This window comes from Mixophyes fleayi, chromosome 4 (genome assembly GCF_038048845.1).
Source record: "Mixophyes fleayi isolate aMixFle1 chromosome 4, aMixFle1.hap1, whole genome shotgun sequence".
NCBI classification, from domain to species: domain Eukaryota; kingdom Metazoa; phylum Chordata; class Amphibia; order Anura; family Limnodynastidae; genus Mixophyes; species Mixophyes fleayi.
The window spans coordinates 136,827,985-136,853,816 of record NC_134405.1 but is presented as its reverse complement, the minus strand read 5'-3'; the positions used below and the strand labels follow the sequence as shown (position 1 = coordinate 136,853,816).

At 38.4% G+C, this 25,832-nt stretch overlaps 1 protein-coding gene across 3 annotated transcripts in view; it reads right to left on the bottom strand.

Annotated features, from left to right (window-relative positions):
- The window catches only part of SCAPER (S-phase cyclin A associated protein in the ER), a 204,954-nt gene that overhangs the window by 75,991 nt on the left and 103,131 nt on the right, over positions 1-25,832 (bottom strand). For all 3 annotated transcript variants that reach the window (XM_075208424.1, XM_075208425.1, XM_075208426.1), the window contains exons 21-23: positions 25,507-25,572; positions 22,221-22,347; positions 63-178 (exon numbers count right to left, since the gene is read on the bottom strand). In XM_075208424.1, the coding sequence (XP_075064525.1) occupies positions 63-178; positions 22,221-22,347; positions 25,507-25,572 (309 nt within the window). The remainder of the gene's footprint in view (positions 1-62; positions 179-22,220; positions 22,348-25,506; positions 25,573-25,832) is intronic.

The window sequence follows — 25,832 nt, the reverse complement described above, 5'->3', positions numbered from 1 at the left end:
AAAAATGTGCACATGCGTATGCTATTATGGCCTAGCAACGTATGGAAACAATAGATTCTTACTTGAAAGGAATGCGGTAGAATGTGCTGCTGTTACACACAGGTGCCGCTGCTTGTAGGATCTGTTCTAAAACCGACAGCCCACCAGTAGCACGAAAGGATATCTGATCGGAAGCATTCTTTAAAAAGAGAATAACAGACACAGTTAATCCAGTCTTCATTGAGAGCAAGGGAAATGGATAAAAATAAAAATAAAAGAAAGTTGCAAGCTACACAATATAGATAACGTATAGATTGATACATTTGATTAAAAGTGGCAAACCCTACCTAACTCATTTAACATCCTCTACAAGTTGCAAATTGACAGGATGAAAATTAATAGGCAAAATAACACAAAAGGAAGATTTTCATTACTTACAGCTCTTTCTTTGGCTTCTTATTTCCCTTGCTTGTTTTTGCCACAATTGTAGAATTGCAAGTTTAGCAGAAGATCTTTCAGCAGATTGTTATTGCGTCATATTTACCATAATTACTCCTGAATATGGCTAATGATCAACTCTCTTTATCTGAATTTATTCCTTTCAAAATAGTTGGGTGATTTATGTTGTCCAGATGTGTAATACATAGAGCTGTTTATGTTATTTGCCTTATGTGACCTTTTAATGTAAATCATTACACAGAATGAAATAAATGATGAGAAATAGTTTTATTAGGTTATATTAAAATATTTCGCAACCTAGAATGTTTTTAAAAAAAACTTTTATAGTTATTTAAAAAAAAAATATGTATTTGATCTATCACCATATGTATTTTTATTCGTGAAAAAAAACCCCTCTGTTTTGCTTTATATCACTGCTATTAGTTAGTCACACAAAAGAACTAGTCACTTTTATTTTTCTATCAACCAGCTGGTCTTTCTTAGGAGCTGTCAGTGAAGCGGATCACTTTAGTTCTTTTTTTTTTTTTTTTTAATGCTATGATGAGACCATTTCATAAATATTTTTGTAAAATTTCATAAAATGATTTGTAATGAATGAAGTGATCTTCCTGTAGCTTTCTAGAGTGCCTGATTCATGTTTGGACTTAAGTCCATTTGCTTGCCGTATCTTGCGTGAAATAGTCCTGTGCATGTTCAGAAACAGACCTTACAGCAATAAGCGCAATAGCATGCAATCCATGTCCGACCTGCTGCCTACGACTTGAAGGGTGGAAGGGGAGACAGATGTTAGCAATATACAGTAAGGGCGTGCTGAGGGCATGCCCATGCAGATGCGGCTGCTTAAAGTCCTGGATCTCTCTTAAGTATGCTTGGTTTCAGACATATCATTTGCACCAGCTACAGGGCAGGAGTAAGTGCCAACTGATAGGGATGACTGGCACAGCATTGTCTATGTTTGGAATAGTACATGTATACACGCCAGTAGATAACACAGAACATGTATATGCAAGCAAGATAGTCTATAAAATACATTGTAAGTATAGGACACATTAAGAACATCTTGATTTATGAAAGATTATTATCTTTAAAAAAATAAAAAAATAAATATATATATATATATATATATATATATATATATATATTTATTTTTAAGCCAAACATTTATATTAATGATTATACTATTTAGGGGTTTTTCATATATTTTATTTATATTTTTTATGCGTTCTGATGTGTTCTTATTGCACCTATGTTTGTGCATATACTGCACTCTGTTCTTTCCGTTAACATACTTCAACTAAAGTTTAGTTTGCAATGTTCATTTTGCCACTACCAATAAACATGGTCCAATGCGATTATTGTGGCTCCAACGCACAAAGACATTTAATAGCAAAAGATAGCAGGATTTACAGCAAGCCATGCTGTAGCAGACAAGTATAAACCGAATACATTACGCCAGCGCTCCCTAGGCCCAGGTCCATCTTCATCTTTGTAGTCAGGAAGAGAGAAAGAAAACACTGGCCCAGGGGGGTTATATGCAGGTTTAATTAGCATAAAACTGATGATGTCACAAATACACAGATACCACTAAGAGAGGTCTTCATTGGTCCAGGGTTAACGATGTTCCAGTTGTCTGCTGGTCATAGGTCAGTTCATTTGATCTTTTCCAAGGGGGGAGGGGGGGGCTTCCCCCAACTATTGCCTATGTGTCTTCCCACCGAATAACCAGTTCAAACTGACCCATAAACAAATTACTTTTGAGTATTAATCTTATATTGCTCATAACTTGCGACCGCTAGATGCGATCGCTATTCTGTAAAAACCGCGTTAATGCTGGTGAAATAAGCTTTAATATGAGACCAAACTCTTTACCTTTTAGATGACCTGAACCATAAATACCTTTACTATAGTTGTATCCATGTATAAATAATCTCTAATACATTTTACTAATAAATAAATGTGGATTGGAACCTTAATAAATCTGTACTATTTACAAGTGTAAGTGCGAATGTAAATATGTGTGTTATTAATCCATGCGATTGCTTCACTACACGTGGCGTACTAATCGAACGTAAAACAGATATTAACCGATTTTGTTTACTTCATCCAATTATTTTACTTACACAACTTACACTCAGATTCAAATCGAAAAGCATATTGAGATTCGCTTTGATTTCAATACAGTTGAAACTACGCTTATATTCTGTGCTATTTTTTAAACAGCAACACCAACGAGAGAGATGTGCAGAAAGATCACCTTAATAATGCTATCTGATCAGGACTCAAAGAAATATGTCAATCAGTCCTAATAATGCTTCAAATCACCATGTCATGCCATACATATCTGCTACATGGGGCCAATAGCAGCCAGCAGTAATGTTGGCACTGCTGGACACAGACGAGTAGCAGAAAGGATAAGTGGCTGTAAGTGTGTTATTAGTAATGTTCTAAGGGGCATATTCTATTGTTAGCGAGACGGGTGAAAATCCCGCGCTCGAAAAAAAATAAAAATCCAGTGCTCGTTTTTTCCTGTTCGAGCGCTCGTTTTAAAAAAAACCTCCCTCAATTCAATTGTTAACATTGCATCCACCCCCTCGCGCTCTACTATTGGTTCTAGCGAGTTTGAAATGAGGAGTGGTTAAGGCAGGCATTTTAGTATAAAAAATGAATGCAAATTAAAGCAATCAAGAAGGGCCCCAGCACTGCAAATGAGATTGGGCCCCTACACTGCAATCAAGAAGGGCCCCAGCACTGCACAAGATAATAGGCCCCCACACTGCAATCAAGAAGGGCCCCAGCACTGCAAAGGAGATTGGGCCCCTACACTGCAATCAAGAAGGGCCCCAGCACTGCAAAGGAGATTGGGCCCCTACACTGCAATCAAGAAGGGCCCCAGCACTGCACAAGATAATAGGCCCCCACACTGCAATCAAGAAAGGCCCCAGCACTGCAAAGGAGATTGGGCCCCTACACTGCAATCAAGAAGGGCCCCAGCACTGCAAAGGAGATTGGGCCCCTACACTGCAATCAAGAAGGGCCCCAGCACTGCAAGCAACAATACCCCCCACCTGGACAGCAGATTTAAAGATTTTACAAGCAGGATTTTTTTTTTCCATTTACAAACATTTCTTGAACACTGGCCAAGCATGGACATTGGAAGGTACAAATATTTGTGGGACAGTGGGCAAGCCGGACATTTGGAAGGTACAAATATTTGTTGGGACTTTGCGTAAATGAGTGTGTAGGTAAAGCATCAGAAAACTGAGGATTTTGTCCATGGTGAGTATTTTGTTTTTTTTTGTTTTTAATTAAAATCTATGGTGTACATGAGGGTGTTTACTGTATTTCTTGGGGTTTTATTATTTTTAATAAAGATTTGTGGTTGGAATGAAGGTGTTGTGCTTTCCTTTAAAATTTTGCTTTGTGGAACTACAGATCACAGCCAGCCGTGGGTGTAAGAGCATGTTGGCACTTGTGGTTCTACAAGTGCCAACATGCCATGGGTACGCTGGTGCTTGTAGTTAGACAAGTAGCAGCATGCCCACACTATTTAGGCCAACATGGCTGGCTGGGACATGTAGTTCCACAAATCAAAATTGTGTTTTGTTTTTTTTTGTTTTTTTTATACAAAATCCCCATTTATGACCCTACTACCCACAGCCCAGGGGTAGTAGGAAGAGCCCTAGTGCTATCGGCACTGGGCTGGGTGTCCCTAGGGGGGTGGCCCGCTTACATTTTTCAGCGGACCACACTCCCTAGGAAATCCAGGCCAGCGCTGAACAGTCTGTGGGTGTTTAGTCATTATGGCCGTGGGACCCAAACTGCGTTTCCCCCCCCCTTGCTATAGTGCCTATCACCCCGGCTGGTTTGCCTAGCGCTGGTTCAATTAAAATAGGGGGAACCCTACGCAAAAATTTTCAAAGATTTTAACACACACAGCAATAGCCTGCCAGCACTAGGGTTAAGACTAAATAGAGTGGGGAGCAAACGCTTTTGGTTTTTAAAAAAAAAAAGATAAAAAAAAAATAATAAAGTTTAAATACATATAGGACTGCACCACTAATGGATTTTTTTAAAGGGGGAACTTTGAAAAATGTATTAATTATTACACTGTTATTTTTTTTAAAAAAAATAGTACTTTTCAGTTTTCATGTTATTTTAATGAACTTTTACACCTATTTTTTCAGTTTAATTTCTATTTTTCTTAACTTTTAAATTTTTTTTTTTTCTTTGAGCAGACCAAGGAGGTGCGAGATGAAACAGCAGATTTGCCTGTTTCACCCACAGCGTTAAAAAACAATTGAATAGCTTTTTCCGCTGAGGGTTCGCATCCAGCCTATACTTTAACATTGACAAACGTTTGGAGCGCGAGAAGACCGTTTCGGTAAAAAAAAAAAAAAAGATTTCAATCGCGCAAGAAGTTTCCGTGCTCCAAAATAAGGAAAAAAACAAAAAAAATGACTTAACGCGCTCGAACTTCTAAACTCACTAACAATTGAATATGCCCCCAAAAGTCTAAAATGAATAATTGTGTAGATAAGGCTAAGGGGTGTGTATTTTGTGATTTGGGGAGAATATAAATAATGACGTACAGCATGTGACTAGTGGCTAATAAAGGTGACTTGTTTAATTCCGCATTGGGATGGAGACACGCTTTTTCCTTTTAATTATTATTGGTTTGAATAAGAAGGTTTAATGATCCTGCACTTGCTGTGTAGGTAACTGTGTGTCCCACTTGGTCCCTGTACAATAGAGGTAGGCAACCTGTGACTCTCCAACTGTTGTGCAACTACAATTACCAAGATGCATGCATGCTGGAGCTCAGCCATAGTGGGAACACAAAATGAGGTCCCCACACAATGGACTATGCTAGTCAATGCAGGACACCTTCCTAATACTCCCAGCATCAAAATATGCCATGTCCCAACGAGTCACTTTTCTCAGACAAAAAGTTTGTGTGTTTATGCTGTGGAGGAGAAAGTGTGTGGGGAAAGGGCAGGCTGGACTGGGGGGCAGGGAGGGGCATTTTCCCCTTGGGCCGGTTTAGTGGGCTACCTTGGGATGGGTCACTGGGCCACCTGCATTTTTTTCCTTTAAAATGTTCCTAATAGGCTGCTGAGCCGAGTCTTGACCCCTGGGATAAAATTTGCCAGCCCTCCCTTGTGTGTACTCCACCACTGTCCCTTAGTACATGTTAGTTTACGTGAAGTCCTCTGCTGTGTCACAGAAACTGCAGGGTCCTTGGTGCGCTGCAAAAAAAGTGGATCCACCTTCCCCTCTTGATTACATTAATGGAAATCAGAGACAGAGACTATCACAGCCTTCTCCTGCAGAAAGGAAGGTAGGGACAGTGGGGTACGACACAGCCCTAAATATGAATATCATACGTGGTGTTTCTGGATGCTCTGATTATAGCCTGGATAGCAGTGGAAAGGAGTATGTCTCTGACCTGAGGAGACACCAGCAACAACACCATTGTACTGTTCTTCAGTATTAGATGTAGTGAAGATGACCAGACTAAGCATATTCTGTGCTGAGCCAGGCTACTGACTACAGGAGAAAAGGAATTTCTTAGAAACAATTAAAGGCCTCAACTTGATTCTTTTCTTTGCTCTATGAACAGACAATAGACAAAGCTCCTGGATTTATGGAATGGTACATATAGATGCAATCTTTTTTTATTGCCAAAGGGCTGGTCTCTCGGCAGTCTAATGCAGGCAACAAACACAGAAAACGGTTTAATTCTGTGTAAATTTGCAAAGCTTGACAGCTGTAGCATGAAGTTGAGCTGGTAGGATGAAAAAATTGGTAATCAAACATTAATTCTTTCCAACAGTGCTTTTTCCACAGCAAGTAACGTGTTAAAAGTCTAACTCTGTCTACTACTTGACATACAATGTGTGTTATTTATCTGCTGTGCCCAACACAGTTTTTTAAATCCATTTAGAGCTCTTAACTTTACGTGGTTTTAAAATATCCAAATGGCAGCCATCTTTAGTAGCCCCAAGAGAATGTTGTTTTATAACTGAACTTCATCAAAGCCCAATGCTGTAAGTACTGGCTTATCTGACAATGTGTGAGGAGATGAAAGGGAAAGGATTTAACATGTAAACCATTATACAATATTAATAAAGCATATTGGCTCTCTGAATCCAAATAAAAATAAAGTTTAGCATCATGCACACAGTACTATGCTGCTTCGTGGTGTAGTAACAAAGTATTTCATTTACCTATAGAAAGTAAGGGGTTCTATGCAAATGTTTGAGGTAGAGCTGGTTCTGACTAATGCTTCAAGTAAATTGTTCTCTCACTTTAGTTTACAGCCAATAGTTTCTTGAAATTGCACTTCAAACAGACTAAAACGTGTCCTAATGGAGATGCTTTGGTAACACCTTGCCTAAAATATAGAATACATATAAAAATGGCCAATCATTCCCTACCCTACCCCGTACTCCCCTTCTCATTCATTTATATAGGAGCATTACTAACAGTGACAGTAGCAGGAGGCATGTGGTGATCATATCTGATTATATGACATTAACACCGAGCAGCAATTTACTTTTATGATTCCCTGATTTTCTGAGCTCTCTGATAATGGGTCAGTGGTTTACCATCCACATCTGTATATTCACTTTTCAAACAGAAGTGACCAAAATGTAGAATTCAAGAGCCAACAAAGTCAAATTGATTTTAAGCAAGAAAAATATTTGTTCCTGCTGAACATAAACATATTAGGAAGAATGGAGCCAGTAGTAAACTTTTTATCACCTACTTGGTTCCTAGAGTATGTATAGGTAGTGCAATATACATACATATATTGACACATGTCATTATATTAAGGGACAATCCTGCAAAAGAAAAGTTGAGGTTATTAATACTATATTAAGTGCTGTAACAGTTCTAAAAAATATAAAAGGGCTCATTTATAAATAAAAAAAAGTGCAAACACAACACAAATGCTGTTTAGTGACATGTGCCTATTTTTTGGCAAAAATATAGGTAATTGGTTTAAATAGGTTTTCACAGTGGTGTGCTGTTTGTTGGCTTGTATTTTCTTTTTTTTTTATAGACTTTTTATACTCATCCAACCCAATTTTAATTTTAGCACTAGTTTCAAAGTCAAATCAATTTCCTTGCAAGATCTCTACTTTAACCAATACCACATAGTTCAGAAAATGCTGTGACTCATTTTATATTTTTTGCTTGCTTTTTAATATTATGTAAGTAGAAAAAAACCACTTTTTCATTATTACTATATCATTACTACAGCAAATAAAGTGGGGCTCACACAACTTTGCAGCAAATAAAGTGGGGCTCACACAACTTTGCAGCAAATAAAGTGGGGCTCACACAACTTTGGCACCTTTGTAGCTCACAATGACAAAATACATAAAATAATAAAATGAAATAAGCCGGGGGAGAAAGTTAATATAAACATCATTGGTAGTAAGTGGCAGCAACAGGCAGCCAATCGTGAGGCTGCCTGTTGCTGATTGGCTTCAGACAGGAATTTCACTTCCTGTCTGAGCAGCGCAGAGTGATGCAGCAGAGAGCACCTAAAGGTAAGAGTGTGGGTGTGGCAGTATAATGTGTGTGAGGGCAGCAGGGGGCTTGTGGTAGTATAATGTGTGTGAGGGCAGCAGGGGGCTTGTGGTAGTATTATGTGTGTGAGGGCAGCAGGGGGCTTGTGGCAGTATAATGTGTGTGAGGGCAGCAGGGGGCTTGTGGTAGTATAATGTGTGTGAGGGCAGCAGGGGGCTTGTGGAAGTATAATGTGTGTGAGGGCACAGGGGGCTTGTGGAAATGTAGTGTGTGTGATGGCACAAGGGGCTTGTGGCAATGTAATGTGTGAGGTAGGTAGTGGCTAATTAATGGGTGTTATTTTGTTTGTGGGGTGATGGTGAGGCAATTTAATTTAATAGTGGGGTTGGTGCAGACATATCAATGTAGGGTAGGATGATTAATTTAATGTTGGGGTGGTTTGGGTGCTATTAATTAAATGTGTGGCAGAGTTTTGGAAAAAGGATTGCTATTTCTTAAAAGTGAATGCAAGTTATTTAATGTATGGTAGGAAATAGGTTTATTTAGTTAATGTGATTACTATTAATTTAATGTTGTGGTTGTTTGGTGGAAATGGGTCTTTTTATTAAAGGTGAATAAAATTATTTTGCAGTCGGGCTGGTTACAGGAAAGGGGCACTAATAATAAAACATGAATTGTTTTGATCTAATGTCAGACTGCATAGAGGCAGGGAGGCCTAGTGTGTTCACTCATTGCTGATATTTCTATATCTCATGTACCTATTCTATTTCCAAACAGGGACCAACATTCCAGGATCCAGACAAGCACAACTGAGATTAGGACCCAAGCGGCAGCAACAAGTATTGAAAGCGGGAAGAACAGGTAGGAGAAAGCAGGACATTCTGACAACTGTCCTGATTCTGGTGGGGCAGTCCTGAGTTTGGGGACTGACCCACTCAGTCAGGACTTTGTCCCGACTACAGGGACAGTTGGGAGGTATGTCCCACTTCACACTGCTCTACTCATGAAGGGAGATTTGCATGCACCTAACAGTAGTGCACGCAGCATTGCTCGTGTATTTAAAGGGGAATTGGAAGAGTTGGCGAGCTACCTAGCACTGTCTATAATTATAGCCACGCCCCCATGCTTGCTGGTCACGCCCACTGGTGGTGTGCTGTGGAAACCCCCCTCCTCATATCCTGCGTTTGCCCCTGTACTGTAACCAGGAAAAGGAAACAAGTAATGAGACAAGGGAGGCCAGATATTTGTCAGAGCTGAATGATCAAGTTTGGATATTATAAGATCTATGTTGGTGCAGTTTTGTTAATGGCTTTGTATGCTAGCAGAAATATTTATATTGGAGTGGGTAGAGGTAAACAATGTAGAGAAAGGGGGAGGAGAGCAGCAGAAGAAGATTTGGTAAGCAATATTAGTCTAGCTGCTGCATTCAACATGGATTTTAGGGGTGATAGTCTGGTTATTTAAATTAATGCAGTGTTTTGTGTGAGATGTGGGTGTAATCTGGAGATGTATCCTAGATGTATGGAAATAGGATTTTGGAAGCTAATTGGATATCGGGAAAAAGGGCAGTTCTGAGTCAAGGATAACACCTAGGCAGCAAGCTGGAGGGATATGTGTATTGTCGGGATGTCGGGTATATGGATGTGAGGCAGTAACTTCTATTGGTTGGTGAAAACAGCTAATTTTTTTGACAATCAAAGTGTACACAAAAAAGCCTGTCCAAACAGGGCACAAGGAATCCAAAGTCAGAGTTTTTCTTGCAAAACAAGTGTTTGAACCATGGTCATCCTTGGTTGCCACATTGGTGCTTCTTACTAGTATCCATGTCACACAAATGTGTGATTTGATTCTTAGTGCCATGTATGGATATTTCTGTAAGTACTTAATCAAGGATTGCGTGTTGCATCCTGATTAGCTGTGCTACTTTGACCTATTTGCAGCCTTGCAAAAGACAATACACCCATGTGTACTTAACATACATAATACAATGTTTATAACTCTGCTGAAACACACATACACAGACAATGAAATGAGTCACTTTAAAAGATAAGTGTGCTTTTATGCAAAGCCTGACCCAGCATGAGCATTTAGGATATACAGCACTGTGATCAACGATGTCCTGGAATCTCCTCTGTGTGTGGCATCCCCAAAGACCTGTTTAAACTGCTAAATGATGCTTCTCTTCCAAGGCTGGCACTGTGAGTGACAGCAGACTAATAAGATTAGCGTCTGCCTTCCAGTAACACTGCCAGAAGGGGGATAACAGAGAGACGACCTGAATTACACTGCACAGGTATCCTACCAATTTAGAATACAAGTTACAATTACCTCGGCTAATGAAAGGAACAACAGCTGTTAATGTGGAGGAGGTTTTCCCTGGGTGAGGGGTCAAGACAGCTTTGTACTTGACTTTTTAAGAACAGACAGGGACTGGAGAATTTAACCCTTCCTTTGTAATAGAACAGGAGCACTCTGCTATTGGATGGGATAAGACAAGAATTTCTGGCCATCCAGCAACCTAGGTAAACAGGACAGAACAAATCTACCCCGAATCTCTACATTCTTGGATGCCTTACATGCTGTGTGTAGATTGTCAGGTTGATATAATACTGAAGTGGAGTATAATATTTTTATTACTATCTGAAAACAAGATATATTATCTGGTCGAAAAACCCCTTCAAAGTACATCCAACATGTTCAGATGATGTCTTATCAAAACTGAAATTCTCCTTATAAACCATGTAAGACTTCCTACTTGTATACCTTTTATATTTTTCTATACAAGTCTCTAGTCTACTCTTTGCATCCAGTGCAATGGTCCCTGATATTGATCTCCACACAACTCGATCAGCTAGAAGTGGAAGACTCCCTAATATTTGATCATCTTGGTCACTGAGTTACTAAACATTATCAGCCAATTCTGTATTAATCTGTTGCTAGGATTTTGATTAGCAAAAGACAGCATAAAAGCAAAACTCTATATGTTACTGCAGGCAAATCATTCTGCTCACTTACTATTCCTAAGTACTAATAGGTCTTCCTTGGTGAAAGTAATTCTTCCACAGTGTCTGGATGATCCCAATGTGCAGCCATGACCCTTATTAATAGTGTTGCATCACTTTTATATAATAAGGTTAACCCACCTTCAGGTCTGTACCTGGCCCACCAAAACTAAATAAAAAGTCTATCCATGTGACCAAGCCTATAATCATCTCTCTGACTTACTTACCAGGCAGTGGGTTAGCTATGTGAGGGAAGACAATCAGATACTGGGGAGGAAAAACAGATCTCCCTCCTATCTGCCCTCATATGTACCTAGACTGATGCCTTCATATGTATGTACCTACACTGACAGAAGAGGAGAGGAGGTAATCATTATACTCACTGACCTATCTAACATTTACATGCAACCCCAAAACAAATAACACTGTTTTTTGCAAATAATACTGTATATAAATCATGTCCCGCTGTTATCTTCCTTAATGTCTTAATATACTCATCTAGCCTTATGATGGAAACGCTCTTGCTCACCTTATAAACCCACCTAATTCTACATAATTTCTCATTTATATCTTATCAGAGAGTTGTAAAATTCCCAACCATAAAACTCCTATTTCTGTAAAATACCTCATTAACTCCTTCTATTTTCTTCTACAATTTCTTTTTAATACCCAAATAGTTTATCTTTCTATATTATTATTATTATTATTATTATGTAAAAGGCGCCACAGACCCTGAATCACTGGATACAGAAGCAAGTAACAAATAGATGGGGTAATACACATAAGTAGCACAGATGAGTGTGAGTAATGCTATGGGGACTCACACAGAGTGCAGCAAAAGACATGACAGGACGTACAAGGGAGTCAGACAGTGGACAGACATGGGACAATAGGTAGAGAGGACCCTGTTTGTGACAGCTTACATTCTAGAGAGAGAGGTGGCGAGAGACAGTAGGACCAACTGTGAGAAGATGGAAAGGTCAGGCGAGGAAGAGGAATTGATGGATAAGATGGTTAGGAAGAGGTAGGATAGGCGAGTGTGACGATTATGTGGTATATCTAATGACGAGCTTGAAAAGGTGAGTTTTGAGTGAACGTTTGAAGGACTGAAGGTTGGGGGAGAGTCGAGTGAGGAGGTGTAGGGAGTTCCAAAGAATGGGGCAGCAGGGCAGGTCTAGGAGGCGAGCATAAGAGGAGGTAATGAGAGGTGACTTGAGGCGGAGGTCAGAGGTGGAGCAGAATGGTCAGGTCGGTATCTACCTCGAGACATATATAAAACCCATCCTTATAATGCCTCCTACATTTACATATAAACCCATCATAACTCATATTTCTGTATACTGCCTCATCTTATACCTACTTCTAGTTCACCAACATCCCACATTTCATAACTTTTTATTTGTAATGTCCCATATTCTCCAAAGCACAACATACAGATGCTTGTATTGACAAATTTAATACTTACTGATGTGTTCTGTGACATATGAAATATGTAAAAGATGTTTGTGATAGGCATCCTAGTGCTTTTAAAAAGCAAGTCAAATATTAGTAGAACTATGGTATCTCTTATTATCAATCATCAAGGCATTTTAATGCACCAAAATGTGGCTCAACACACTGCAAAAAACTCTCTCTTCCTATATCTCCTCATACCTCCTCTGTCTTGACATTTGAGTAATGTCAAGACATTACTGAAACCCTGTGAGTGTGCTGTTTACAAATGTCTGACTCGCCAGGCATTTAACGGAAAAAGAATTGTTAGAACGTAAGTTTCTTTGTGTGTGATATAATATGTGTGTACGTGTGCATGTCCACCCCCCCAGGAACCTATATGTGATTCTTGTGCTACATCTCTCTGTAATGTAAGATAATATGAGACAAGGTTATGGTTCTGGGAATAACCCTGCTCCAGCTAATCACAGCTCATGTTTGCGTCTGTGATATTTCTTAGAGAGGTCATTTTGATTACAGGAAATTTCACCCCAATATGTTTTATCAGCAATGTGTTAATGTTTAAATCAAATTGTCTCGTTTTTCCTTAATAGGATCACGGTGAAGTAACAAGCCTGTCACCTCGTGACTCTGTAATAAGACAGCATAGGAACCTTTACTTCATTACAGTCCATGCGGCAGTTTCCATTTAATTAGATGCTCACCGGATACCATTGCCAACTTTTTGATACGTTGTGACTTTTTACAACATATTTACCCTTTTATGAGCAGAAAAGCAGTAATAGCGATCCTGTCCCCTTCTGCTGTGCTATATAACAGTCCAATCTGAACTTTATCAAACCCCCACATCCAGGGATAAATTAAAAGGTTGACCCCCTGCTATAAACGATGATCTGTAAAAGTACAGATGGGCCCAAAAGGCCATATAGTAAAATGAGTCCATGTTAATGTAAGGGTAATTTTGATCCCATGGTGGTTTCCTGCTGAAGCACAGTCTGACTTGTATCAGCAACAAGAGAAGTTTCTAAATATGAGCAACAAGTCTGAATCATTTCTATACAGCTCTAATCAATTCCCTGTATATGTGCGGACACACATCAATATTTTAACACAAAGCAGATTACTATAGCTCACACTTACAAAGTCAAATGTCTGAAGCACTTAACATCATTTATTAATATTTACTAGAAACAGACAGACATGCAACAACCTACCAGAAATGCATAGAAAGAAGGGTAACACAAAGAAGGAAATTAATTTTAAATTAAAAAATTAATTAAACATACATATAAGTTATGCAGTTACATTTCAAATATTTTAGATACAGAAACTTGACCCACATATTATCATAAAGGTTGAGCACGGTGGCTAAGTGGTTAGCACTTCTGCCTTACAGCACTGGGGTCATGAGTTAAATTCCCGACCATGGCCTTATCTGTGAGGAGTTTGTATGTTCTCCCCGTGTTCGCGTGGGTTTCCTCCGGGTGCTCCAAAAACATACTAGTAGGTTAATTAACTGCTATTAAATTGCCCTTACTGACTGATGTGAGTAAGTTATAGAAATAAATGGTGATAATGATGATGATATAAGTTAGAAAACTAGCATTTAGTACAACAGGAAATGGATTATTAGTAATTGGTACATGCATACACAGGACAACATAGCACAAGCAGGGTTATCAAAAGTGCGTTGTAAATTCACTTTTCATAGCCTTGTCCTGTAAATGAGAAGGATTACTGTGGGCAATAGTTTTACTGCACACAAATACATCTAAGTCCTTCTACTACATGATTACATCTATGAGAAACAGAACATTTGTAGACATAAGTTCAGCACAGCATCATGAACTATACTGACTGTGAGTGGGAGTAATTGAACACGTCTGCTTTAGTAGAAATTCTGTGCAGTTCTGAAAAAGTATAATACTGTATAGTACTTGCAACTGCAAAGGCTAGTACTACATGAAGATGAGATCTAGAATCCTGGCACATGAGGTACTGCTGGTCAAAGCTTCTATCAGAAGCCAGACACACATCTCCCAGCAGCTGTCCAGGTATCATCTAACAGTGGATTGTGCTTAGTTGTTCATCTGGTGGTGATTAATCTGCATTTGGAGTGGGTGGTAGGTAAGATAGGGAGACAGGTTTCCTGAACTTCCTACGAGTCTTTACTTTTTTCATGGCAGGACTTATCTGAACTTTCAAGTACAGTGGTACAGTGGTCATGCCAAGCAATTCCTGGAAGACATTGCTTTTTAACCATAAATAGCCACATATAAATTATATTAAAAAAGGTTAGTGACCTGAGGGACAGCCCTCTTCAGAGATCAGATGGGGGTTATTTCACGGGAACACTCCCCACTGGTCTTTATTCCCAGCAGTATACAGAATCCTGAAAGACTCAAGATTCAATGTTTGGAAGAATGAGCAGCCAGGGACATTCAAAACACTAGGACTGGGAAGTGTGTGATTGAAGACATCACCTGACTAAATTGGTGAGCAAGAGGTTCAATGAGGTGCCTACCATCCTATATGTCTGAAATTTCTTGAAGGCTCCAGTCCTTCAACACTATGTTAATTATCATTGAACTATTCAGATTTTTACAGCTCTGCAAAAATTTAGTCAGAGAGACAAAGTTAAACGGTAATCATTAACTGAAAACTTAAATCCTAGCTATCATTTTGGATTATAGTAAAGAAGTAAAAAGGCATAGACTGCCCGGTCTCATCCTTACGCAGTGAAACAAGAGAGCTACTGGTTTGTACTTTCTGCAAATGTTTTGAAAGAGGTTTGAAATCCAAGTTAGCACTTCTAAGTATTTCACGTGATTCTTTTCAGTTTATTAACAGTATTTTAGTAAAGGGACATTTATCCTGGGCCCACAATTCCGAAGGGCCTACCAAAATTAAGACTTATTGGAAATGAGCCTGGAAAAGACAGGCTTAAAGGAACTTGAAAGATAAAGAGACTCTTTGTTTAAAAAATGACAGCTGCCTATTTTTAAATGAATTGTTGTCTTTTCAGAGTATCCATGGGTCAAATAAAAGAAAAATAATAAAGTATATTAAACTTAATAGATATGATCCCAATGGGGTAAATTTACTAAACTGCGGGTTTGAGAAAAGTGGAGATGTTACCTATAGCAACCAATCAGATTCTAGTTATCATTTATTTAGTACATTCTACAAAATGACAGCTGGAATCTGATTGGTTGCTATATGCAACATCTCCACTTTTTTAAACCCGCAGTTTAGTAAATACAACCCTAAACCTTACAACTCTCTAACCTTAGCCCCAATTCCTAAATATCAACCTGTCTCAAGCTTAACACAAGACTTAAAGAACAAATGCACTTAAATGAGATAATATATATATCGACAACACTGATTGGAAAATAAAGCATTCATTTACATTGTTTTACTGCATTAAATATTACACCAATTATATATTTTTTTAAATCACTGTTGTTCTTTTAGCCTTGCCTGTGTACATTTACTTAGGACACGATATGCACAGCACAAAAGTGGCATTAGTGTGCTTGTAACATCATTATGCTAGCCTTACACTGTAGAACAAAGGTGGAGGTTTTGTATGCCTGAGATGCCTAAGCTAAGTAGGAGTACACAGAATTTGCTGGATAATGTGCCGAGTTACTTGATAACAAGTAGGCACATTTTATATGCCATGTGCAGAGATGCAAGCCACAAATTTCAAATAGAAAAGCCTTAGTTAACTAGGCAAATGAAGACCTTGTACCTACTGCTGTTGATTGCATGAGTGCTAGTAGAAGACATGTAAAGAGGTCTGACAATATAAATCATTGTTCCTTATATCACCATGTCCACTTGCCTTTTTACTAGTGTTGTGTTGCATTTTCATAACGCATCTTAGTCTAGTCAATGCATGTACCATTGTTATAAACGCACTGGGAAAGCCTACACCAGGCCTAGCCAACCTGTGGCTCTCCATGTGCTGTGAAACTACAAGCCCCAGCATGCTTTGACAGCAGATAGTCAGTTAATTGTTGGCAAGGAATGCTGGGTATGAGTTGGGCATGTGTCAACATTTGTGGCATGTATATATGCATTTGCACAGAATGCGTCTGTATCTAGATTTGTGTATATTGTAGACATGCATCCCTTACACCTGGAGAGATGGTATGGGGGTGGGCTATCGTAAGTTGAATACAGTAAGGATACACAGTAGCATACCCCTTGGAGAAGCGACACACGATAGATGCGGAAACATCCCCAGATACGTCTCTTTGAAGGGCTCTCTCTTGCAGGTACTGGAGGGCTGGTGCAGACACAGGATGACGACCATCATCAGCACTATCTTGCCACTACTGATAGTACTTAAATTGTATATGAAAATGCGACTTTCTCTCTTCATTACAATGGTCAAAATACTATTTTCTTTTGTGTATATGACACATCATTACATTATTATACTGTGGGCCTGACGTGCACTTGTAGCAAATACTACTGTTTGTTTGTTTGTTTTTAGTTGGGTGCATCTTGAGATATGAGGGACACAACATACACATAATAGGTAAGTATGCTTTTGTGCAACAAAATTTTTACACCTATGCTCAGAGCATAAATGCATCAAAGGGTAAACAATTTTTAATTATGTGTATTTTGTGAAATGTGGAGTTAGCCTTTACAGGATTAGACAAAACAAATAAAAAAAAATCACAATGTTCATGAAAAATAATGGTAAAATGCATTGTTAGCCTTTCTAGCTTTTAAAAGTTTAATAATAATCTTCCCATAGCCACCTCCATAGAACAGACACTAAAAAAAGTACTGATAAAACAAAAAGCTCAAGTATAAAGCAAAGCATTTCAGTTATGCTTTCAATGCTATCACTTGTGCTGCCCTTTTTTAAGAAACCATACAGCTTGTACATTGCAATTCTGTTATCTAGGAAATGATCACAAACTATGCCAATATTTTTATGAATTTTTGTTGTATCCGCATCTCCTATTTTATGTTAAATAAAGATATTAGCTCTTGCAGGTGTATTATTTTGCCTAGTAATACACACATTTTGGTATACATGGTGTTCAAGTGGCTGTACTTTGGCTTAGAAAGATTGCCTGTTCAGCTTTAATGCTAGATAGTGCCCGACTGACTTTACCCTAATATCAACTACTCAGATCAGATCCGATTATCAAAAACTCTTTTAATCTTCTTTCTCAAGCTAAACTGTTATCCAATCTATCTTCTCTACCAAACCTGGATAAACTGCCTGCACTGTATATAGCCAACTTATAAAGACAGCTAGTGCATTTTATTGCCTAATTCACAAAAACAAATCACAAACTTTCTTAAAATCTACCATCAAGATATATACTTTAATATACTCTGCAAAATTCCCAATTTGAATTTAAGTATACAAATCTGACAAAATTGTAAATGTCACCCAGAATTTGTGATGTAACTTATGTAACTCCGCTCATAGCTTTCAAATATAAACAAAGTGTGCATAAAATAAAATATTTGAACACTGCAGTATAATTGTCTGTTGCAGTACCCCTGTTTATTTGAGCTTGTATAAATTGTTGCTAATATGATGTATTTTAAAAGAATGGTAAAGTAGTTGTGACGCTGGTTGTTGAAAAACTAAAGTAAGCAAATAGACCTGTACACATACACACTTTCTGACAAGTGCTCACTTTGCGTCAGTTTCAATGTTGTCTGCAACATTCACAAGTGTTAAGGCTAGGTCATTTACAATGAAGGTCTATGGGAACAATTAATAAGTACATGGCACACTATTCTGGATTTAGAAACATAATTCTAACACTGTTAAAAGTGACTACAAGTAGACTTTGTCTTGAACATGTGTTGTTTTTCAACACCCAGGTGTACGATCCTTTAAGCTGCAGTGATTTTAAAACTTTCAGTTACTGGTAAAAACTCTGCACCAACAGCACTATAGGCAGTCAGGATTTCATTATTGTTTATCTACAATGATTTGGAAGCAGACAATACAAACACTCATGTTGTGTAAAGAAACATTTTGAAAACCATGTTCACATGTGTGCAAATAATATACTAATAAAATGTATTTCCATCTTTGCTTAATTTCTGTGGCTGTACTATATCATTAAAGAGGGCAAAGCATACAGAGTACATGGAAGTTTTAACATGCTGATTGGAAAGGGTTGGGGAGAGTCTCCTGTGTATCTTCATTATGATGCAGCTCATAAAGCAGTCCATTTAGTAAGTGAAGAGCTATTGTCCTGCACTCTCACCCTCCCAGGAGAGCATTCTGTATCCGATCTCTGCGATTAGCAACAGTATACAATGCATTCAGCTCAAGTACAGAGCAGCATACTCCATCCTCTTCCTACACAATAACTCCCCGGGGAAATTCAATTAACAGTGTCAACTGTACTGCCTCTAGTCAATGGCTCACACCATCAGGGTGCTTCCTCCCGCCCACCATACAAGAGAATTACTGCCCACATTTAAGTATAATCTTATTCAGGCATGGCTATACACTGCTAAACCCATCTGCTGGAAGGTTATCGATCTCGCACTAAGAATGGATGACCCTCCAGGGAGTGTGTAGGAATACTTCACAAGTATGCAGAACAACTCGCACAGCTATGTATTGAGTAGACTGTGGTACATTTATAAAGCAGGGATTTAATGGTAGAACCTTTCTACGATGACTTTGAGCAATAGAGGATAAATAATTGTGGGTTCAGTGTGCATGTGTAATATGGTATTGTTATGTTTGTTGGTTTATTTATTATCTATAGAGGTGTGTAAAACATATAGCCATGATATATAATGCAATCTTACATCTCTGCATATTTGCACTTAGCGGGTGATGTTGCAAACAAAAAATAAGCATGCCGCCCAATAGGCACATTATTATGAAAATGAAACTACAACAAAAACTGTAATGGGATATAACCCATATTTTTTGCTGATAAAGAAAAGTAATCTACAATATGTTCCTTTTAAAAACTGTATTTTTCACTAAAGAGTTATATTGATTGGTGTATACCCTCTATGAGACACCCTTTGATATCCCTATGCTGCATTTTATGACAAAAAGCCATATTCTAAAGCAGAATAAATGTTGCATTCGCAATGTGTGGTCAGGTGGTTGTGCAATACAGACTGGATCTAACAGTAAATGGCATGTCAGCTGATGTTACACACAGGTTGCACTGAATTTACCAATGGCAGCAATAGGGGAAAGCCGAACCAAGCTCCCATGGTTAAAATAAATGAAAAAGTACAAAAAGAAATCTAAACAAAATAATAAAAAAATAAACTTGACTCTAATCTCCATGCTTTATAATTGTAGCATGTCTTAAATAAAGTAGATACATATTCGATTTTAATACACTAGGGAGAACTGGTTAATGAATTACTGAGGTCGCATTACTGTAATTAGGTTTAAGTATATATATATTGCTAGCCTGTTTTGTCTGTATAATATTTTTAATATATATATATATCTATAAATATCTATATATCAAAATTCAACCAAAAGAAACCCCTGTCCCTGAAAACACACAGAGAAACTCACAAGGGTACACAAAATAACAAACATTACACCAGGATTAACCAACAAATAGCCTAGGAGGCTAGGAGGGGGGGGGGGTGTGACACATGGAGGGACAGTGATTATTTTTGCAGAAAAATAAAGGGATCTAAGTTCTAGTCTACTGGGTATGTGTGTGACATAATTCTTATGGGCAGCCCTAAACACATGCAACGAGTTTTGGTCACAAAAGTCTAAAAAAAAATGTAAATACGACAGAGTAATAATTCCCAAGCCTTCAGGCAACACAGTATCAGGACTTCTAAAAGAAAAGTGTATAAAGTCTTGTCTTGTATAAATAATAGCTATAGAACAGATGTAACATTTTAGCTGGTAAAGAGGGTTTGTATAATGGAAAAGCAAAACTTTGGCTCACGTCATTAAACAAATATCAGTGATCCCAGGAGGATATTAATACACTATGATGTTGATTGTGGTTTCGGTACCTAAACTACATTACTCTGTGACATACTGTAAGCAATGCAGTCACATCTGATCATGAACCTTGCTAGTAGGCTTCTTGGGAACTGTATGTAAAAGCTGCAGTTTTCACCTGTTATTTATATATCTATCCAGATATGGGTATGCCTGATAAGATATTAATGCAGGAAATTATATTATCCCGCTAGGGCCCCACTAATGGCTTCAATTTTGAGAACATGATTTAAAGTTAATGGGAAAGTCTGTAGAATGGAAAGCAGTTCTGCTATCTGATTGGCAGCACATTAGATGTGGGGGAAGGCAAGGACTCCTATCCAAGTAATCCCTCAATTGTGGCTTTTAATGGGAATAACTCTCCGTGGCAGTGCTGGTATATCCGATATCTGATAACAAACAGTTACGGTCAGGATCTGACTGGGAAAGGCTACAAAATACAGTCTCCGCTGGAATTTTATCATCCAAATGCTGCACACTTTGAAAGTCGATCCAGAGCTTGCAGTGAAGCCTTCTTACATATTATGAACACAGGCTTGAAAATGGCTGCACTTAACAAAAATTGTAGCAGAGGACACAAAGACTGCTTATACCATATAGATGCCATTTATATCTGCTCTGTTTTCTCATAGTGACCATTTGCATCCAATCAGTTGTGAGAGCCAGCATTACATAAAACAACAACAGTGAGATTGTTGTATAGCTGGTGTTGACTCTTACAAAGGTGCAAACCAACACATTCGCCTTCAATCAATTTAGCATCCTTGGCGAATATTTAATCAGAGTTTCAAATTCTCACAGCATCCAGATGACTCTATAATAAATGGTAAATGGTAAAAGTTGCTGTATGCGAGATGCAGGAGTTGGAGAGAGGATTTTCATGTGATAATAACATGTAGCTGTGCAATGTTACCCACACACTCAGAGACCTAGAATATCCGTGCAACTGTCCAAAACGAAACATAATGTTTATCTGCTCTAAATAATATGTTGCTGAATGTGGGCATCCAGCTGTGGACGGCAGATCTTGTCTGCCAATTCACCAGACGTAGGAATGATAAATGTAAAAGACTGTACCCAAAATATTAAGCATTGTTCTGGTCCACTAGTGTACCTATGAACACTGTGAGTGGCCTCTTGTATTTATTAATGTCCTGAAAGCTACCACACGAGATATATACTATGCTGAAGCGTATATATATATATGTATATGTATATATATATATATATATATATATATATATATATATATATATATATCAATTTCAGTTAGAAAAGCATTTAATTTAATTTGTCCTCCCTATTAGAGTGAGGGGAAGTTTTTCCAAGTGTGGGTCATATTTTTCAAGGTAGTCTATTACTGGATCTATATTACACACATGACCTGCATGCACCTCAGCACAAGATGTTCATGGAACCAACAACATCTCACAGCAACATCTTTGACTTAGAACACAGAGGAAAACTTGAAGGAAACTAGGATCTGACTGACATTTTCTTAATACTAAAAAATTCAAAAGATTTTTAATTTGCATGAGCATCAGAGTTGTCAGTCATGCTCTGGTCACCTACTGTACCTCCCTTACATCAAAGATAATTCCTTGACCAAAAAAAAGCATGTTCTCGCCTTCTAGGTGCACTACACACAGGTAGAGAGCTTGCTGGTGCTTGGTGGATGGATTGGTTTGTGTAGCGGAGGCCCAATTTACTGTTTGCGCAAAGCATGCCTAATACAATATCATAAGTAAGTAATTTTATTAAATGATAGAGTTTGGTCTTGCCTGCTTTTCTAGGATTCGGGTGACTTCTCCTAGAGCTCTGTCCAATGCAGACACTTTATTGGTGGCCGAAAGCCCACTGTCTTGTGATTGCAGCTGTTTCTGGAGATCTTTGGTAAGTCGCTGCAGCCTGAAACCATCGAAAAAAACCACAATGTTCAAAAGCAGCAGTGCCTGGGTGTGTACTTTTCACTGTAAATATGTTTGCCAAAGTTCAGGTATGCTCCGTATTATATTTAATATTCTAAATACTTGGGTTGTCAGTCAACTGGTAGCAACAGATTGATTAGTGAGCTATCAACCAACAGGGGAAGGCAAATTTCTTAATTATTTAAATCACATTCAGCTCTGCAGGAAAACCAGGTTGGACTGGGTTGAAGGATAAATATGCTACATAGAGTGGATATAAAAATTCTAAACACCCTTATTACAATTGATGTAACGATGGAATTAAGATAAATCATATCAGGCCTTTTCCAGTTTTAATGTGGTCTTGCAACAAACAAAATGCATGTAAAAAACAATTTTTGATGTAAAAACCTACAATACCCTGGTTGCACAAATGTGCACATGCTTTTATAATGGGGTTGTAGCTGTGTTCAAAATTAACCAATCACATTCAAAATCATGTTAAAAGGTAATTAGCAGACATCTGCCAGCAACAAAAGTGATTGTGATTAACCCCAAATAAAGATCATTTCAACTTGACAGGAAGGATACCAAGAGGCCCTCAGTAACATTAAAGGAGATGCAGGAATTTCTGGCAGGAACTGGTCACTCCCTGCTTGTGACAACAATGTCCCATATTATGCTCATTATCTGGGCTATGGGGTATGGTGGCAAGACGGATTTCTCACAAAAAGAATACCCATGCCCATTTAAATTTTGCACAAAAAAAAATACAGTTGGAAAATATCTTATGGTATGTTGAAACCAAGGATGAACTTTTTGTCTTAATTCTAACAGATATGTTTGGCTCAAAAACAACAAGGCACATCATCCAATGAACACCATGTGAAGCATGGTGGTGGCAGCTTTATGTTTGGGGCCGCTTCTCTTCAGTTGGAACAGGGGCTCTAGTCAGGATAAAAGGCATATAGCTCCAAATATCAGAAAGCTGAAATTCACCTTCCAACACATTATGCAGGAGATTAATGGAATGGGCTTCCATGGCAGCGCAGCTGCATGCAGGCCTCACATCACCAAGACCAATGACAAGCGTCGGATGGAGTGGTGTAAAGCACACCGACACTAGACTGTGGAGCAGTGGAAAAGTGTTCTGTGGAGTGATGAATCACACTTCTCTGTTTGGCAGTCAGATGGGCGAGTCTGGATTTGACAGATGCCGAGAGAATGTTACCTGCCTCACTGCATTATGCTAACTGTGAAGTTTGGTGGTGGAGAGATAATGGTATGGGGCTGTTTTTCAGGGTTTGGGCTAGGCCCCTTATCTCCAGTGAAGGGTAATCGTAATGTTTCAGCGTACCGAGTCATTTTAGACAATGCTATGCTTCCAACTTTGTGGTAACAATTTGGGGAAGGCTCAATTCTATTCCAACATGACTGTGTCCCAATGCACAAAGCAAGTACTACAAAGACATGGTTTGATGAGTTTGGTGTGGAAGAACTTGACTGGCCCGCACAGAGCCCTGACGCCAACCCCATTGAACACCTTTGGGATGAACTGGAACGGAGATTGCGAGCCAGGCCTTATCATCCAACATCAGTGTCTGACCTCATAAATGCTCTACAGAATGAATGGGCTCAAATTCCCACAGAAACACTTTAACATCTTGTGGAAATCCTTCCAAGAAAGGTGGAAGCTGTTATTGCTGCAAAAGGGGGGCCACCTCCATACTAAAGTACATGTATTTGAATACAATGTCATTACAGTCCCTGTTGGTGTAATGGTCAAGTGTCCGAGTACTTTTGTCTATATAGTGTATATAAATATACTTACTGCTATAATAAAAGCAAAAGGTGTTTCCACAAAGCTGAGGGATGTGCACACTTATACAACCATGGTGTTGTAGGATTTTTTTTCACTTCTTTTTCTTAAAAATTGTTTATTTGTTTTCCACATGAGTTTTGTTGGTTACAAGGTCACATTAACCCCTTCCTGTTGAGGCATTTCTCACACTGTGCTGAGCTTATTTTGGCACTTTTTGGTCTGGTTGCATTCCAACATCAATAACACTAATTTGTTTATGCAGTATCCACACAAATTATATTTTGTTTTTATTTTCAGAACACTTTGACTTTTCAGAAAACACCAATAGTCTACTTACACATCCTGTCACGGCAAAGAAAATGTATCCAAATTGAGCAAAAATTGTTTTCTTTCTATTGTAAATGCAAAAAAGCGAACAATCAGCAAATGTGTGTATTTTTTTTAAATGACATCGATCCATCTTTCCAAAACAGCAAAAAGCTATTTTGGAAAGATTTTACACATGTGCATGATAACACATTTTGCTTTTCTTTCTGATTTTTTGCTAGTTTACGTGGTCTTGAGTGAAATACATACAATGTGTAGGCAATATATGGGTAGCCCATTTTTAAAATAAACAACCTACCACATCAAATGGGGGTACCTCAGGATCTGTACATTAAGCCCTCCCCCATCTCTGGACTTTTATTTTTTTATCATTTTACTGTTTTTAGCCAGATTTATAAAAGATGGAAAGAAGAGAAAGGAAAGAGTAGCTAGAGAGCATATACAGATATACAGACTCCCCTTTTTCATATGAGAATGTCGCTGAGTTTATTTAAACCAAGATGAGGGAGATCCTCCCCAATTCCTGGACTTCTTAATGATTACTGCAGTGTAGGGCGTTATTGTTTGGCAATCAAACTGATCACCATACAATAATTTCTAGTGGGGCACCAAGTCTCTAGGAGTTAGGATGGGGAAGATAGGACACTTTATGTGGACTCCCCCATCCTCTGCACTACTGATTTCTTCTGTGGAGGCTTGTAAGTAGGTTTTTACTTCATTAAATTCTGCAGTGCTAAGTATGTGCTCAATAGGAGTGGGACTCGAATGGGGAAAGTGACATTTTAAACAATGTGATGAGAACACATTCTAATGGAAATTTGCATATGTATATAATGATGATGACCTGGCTAGGATTTTTACTTGTACATAGCACTTCAGATTAATAAACATAATTATAATGCAAGAAAACATTGTGCTTGGCCCAAAAAATAAATCAGATAGATTTGAAGTCAGCATACATTATAGCAGAACATGTAACTCATACTGAGCTATAACAGACGTTGTACTCACTTAGCTTTATATGGAGAATCTGACACAGGAGGTTTAGCTTCCACAGCTTTCTCGTATTCCTTTGCTCTGAAAGAAAAACATAACACAATGTAAAGTTCTGAAAGTAATATTATAGTCCATGATACGTCCCCCTCCATATACATCATGTACCAATGTGATTCCACAGACTTGCATCTGCTCTATCTACTACCAGGATGTCTTGCCTTTCAACAGTTATTTTAAGTTTTAATACAACTTTAACAAGTGTTACACTACAGCAGATGACGCAACAGTAGGGGCCAGATATATGCAGATGACTGCATACAATCCCCCACCTACTGAAGAGG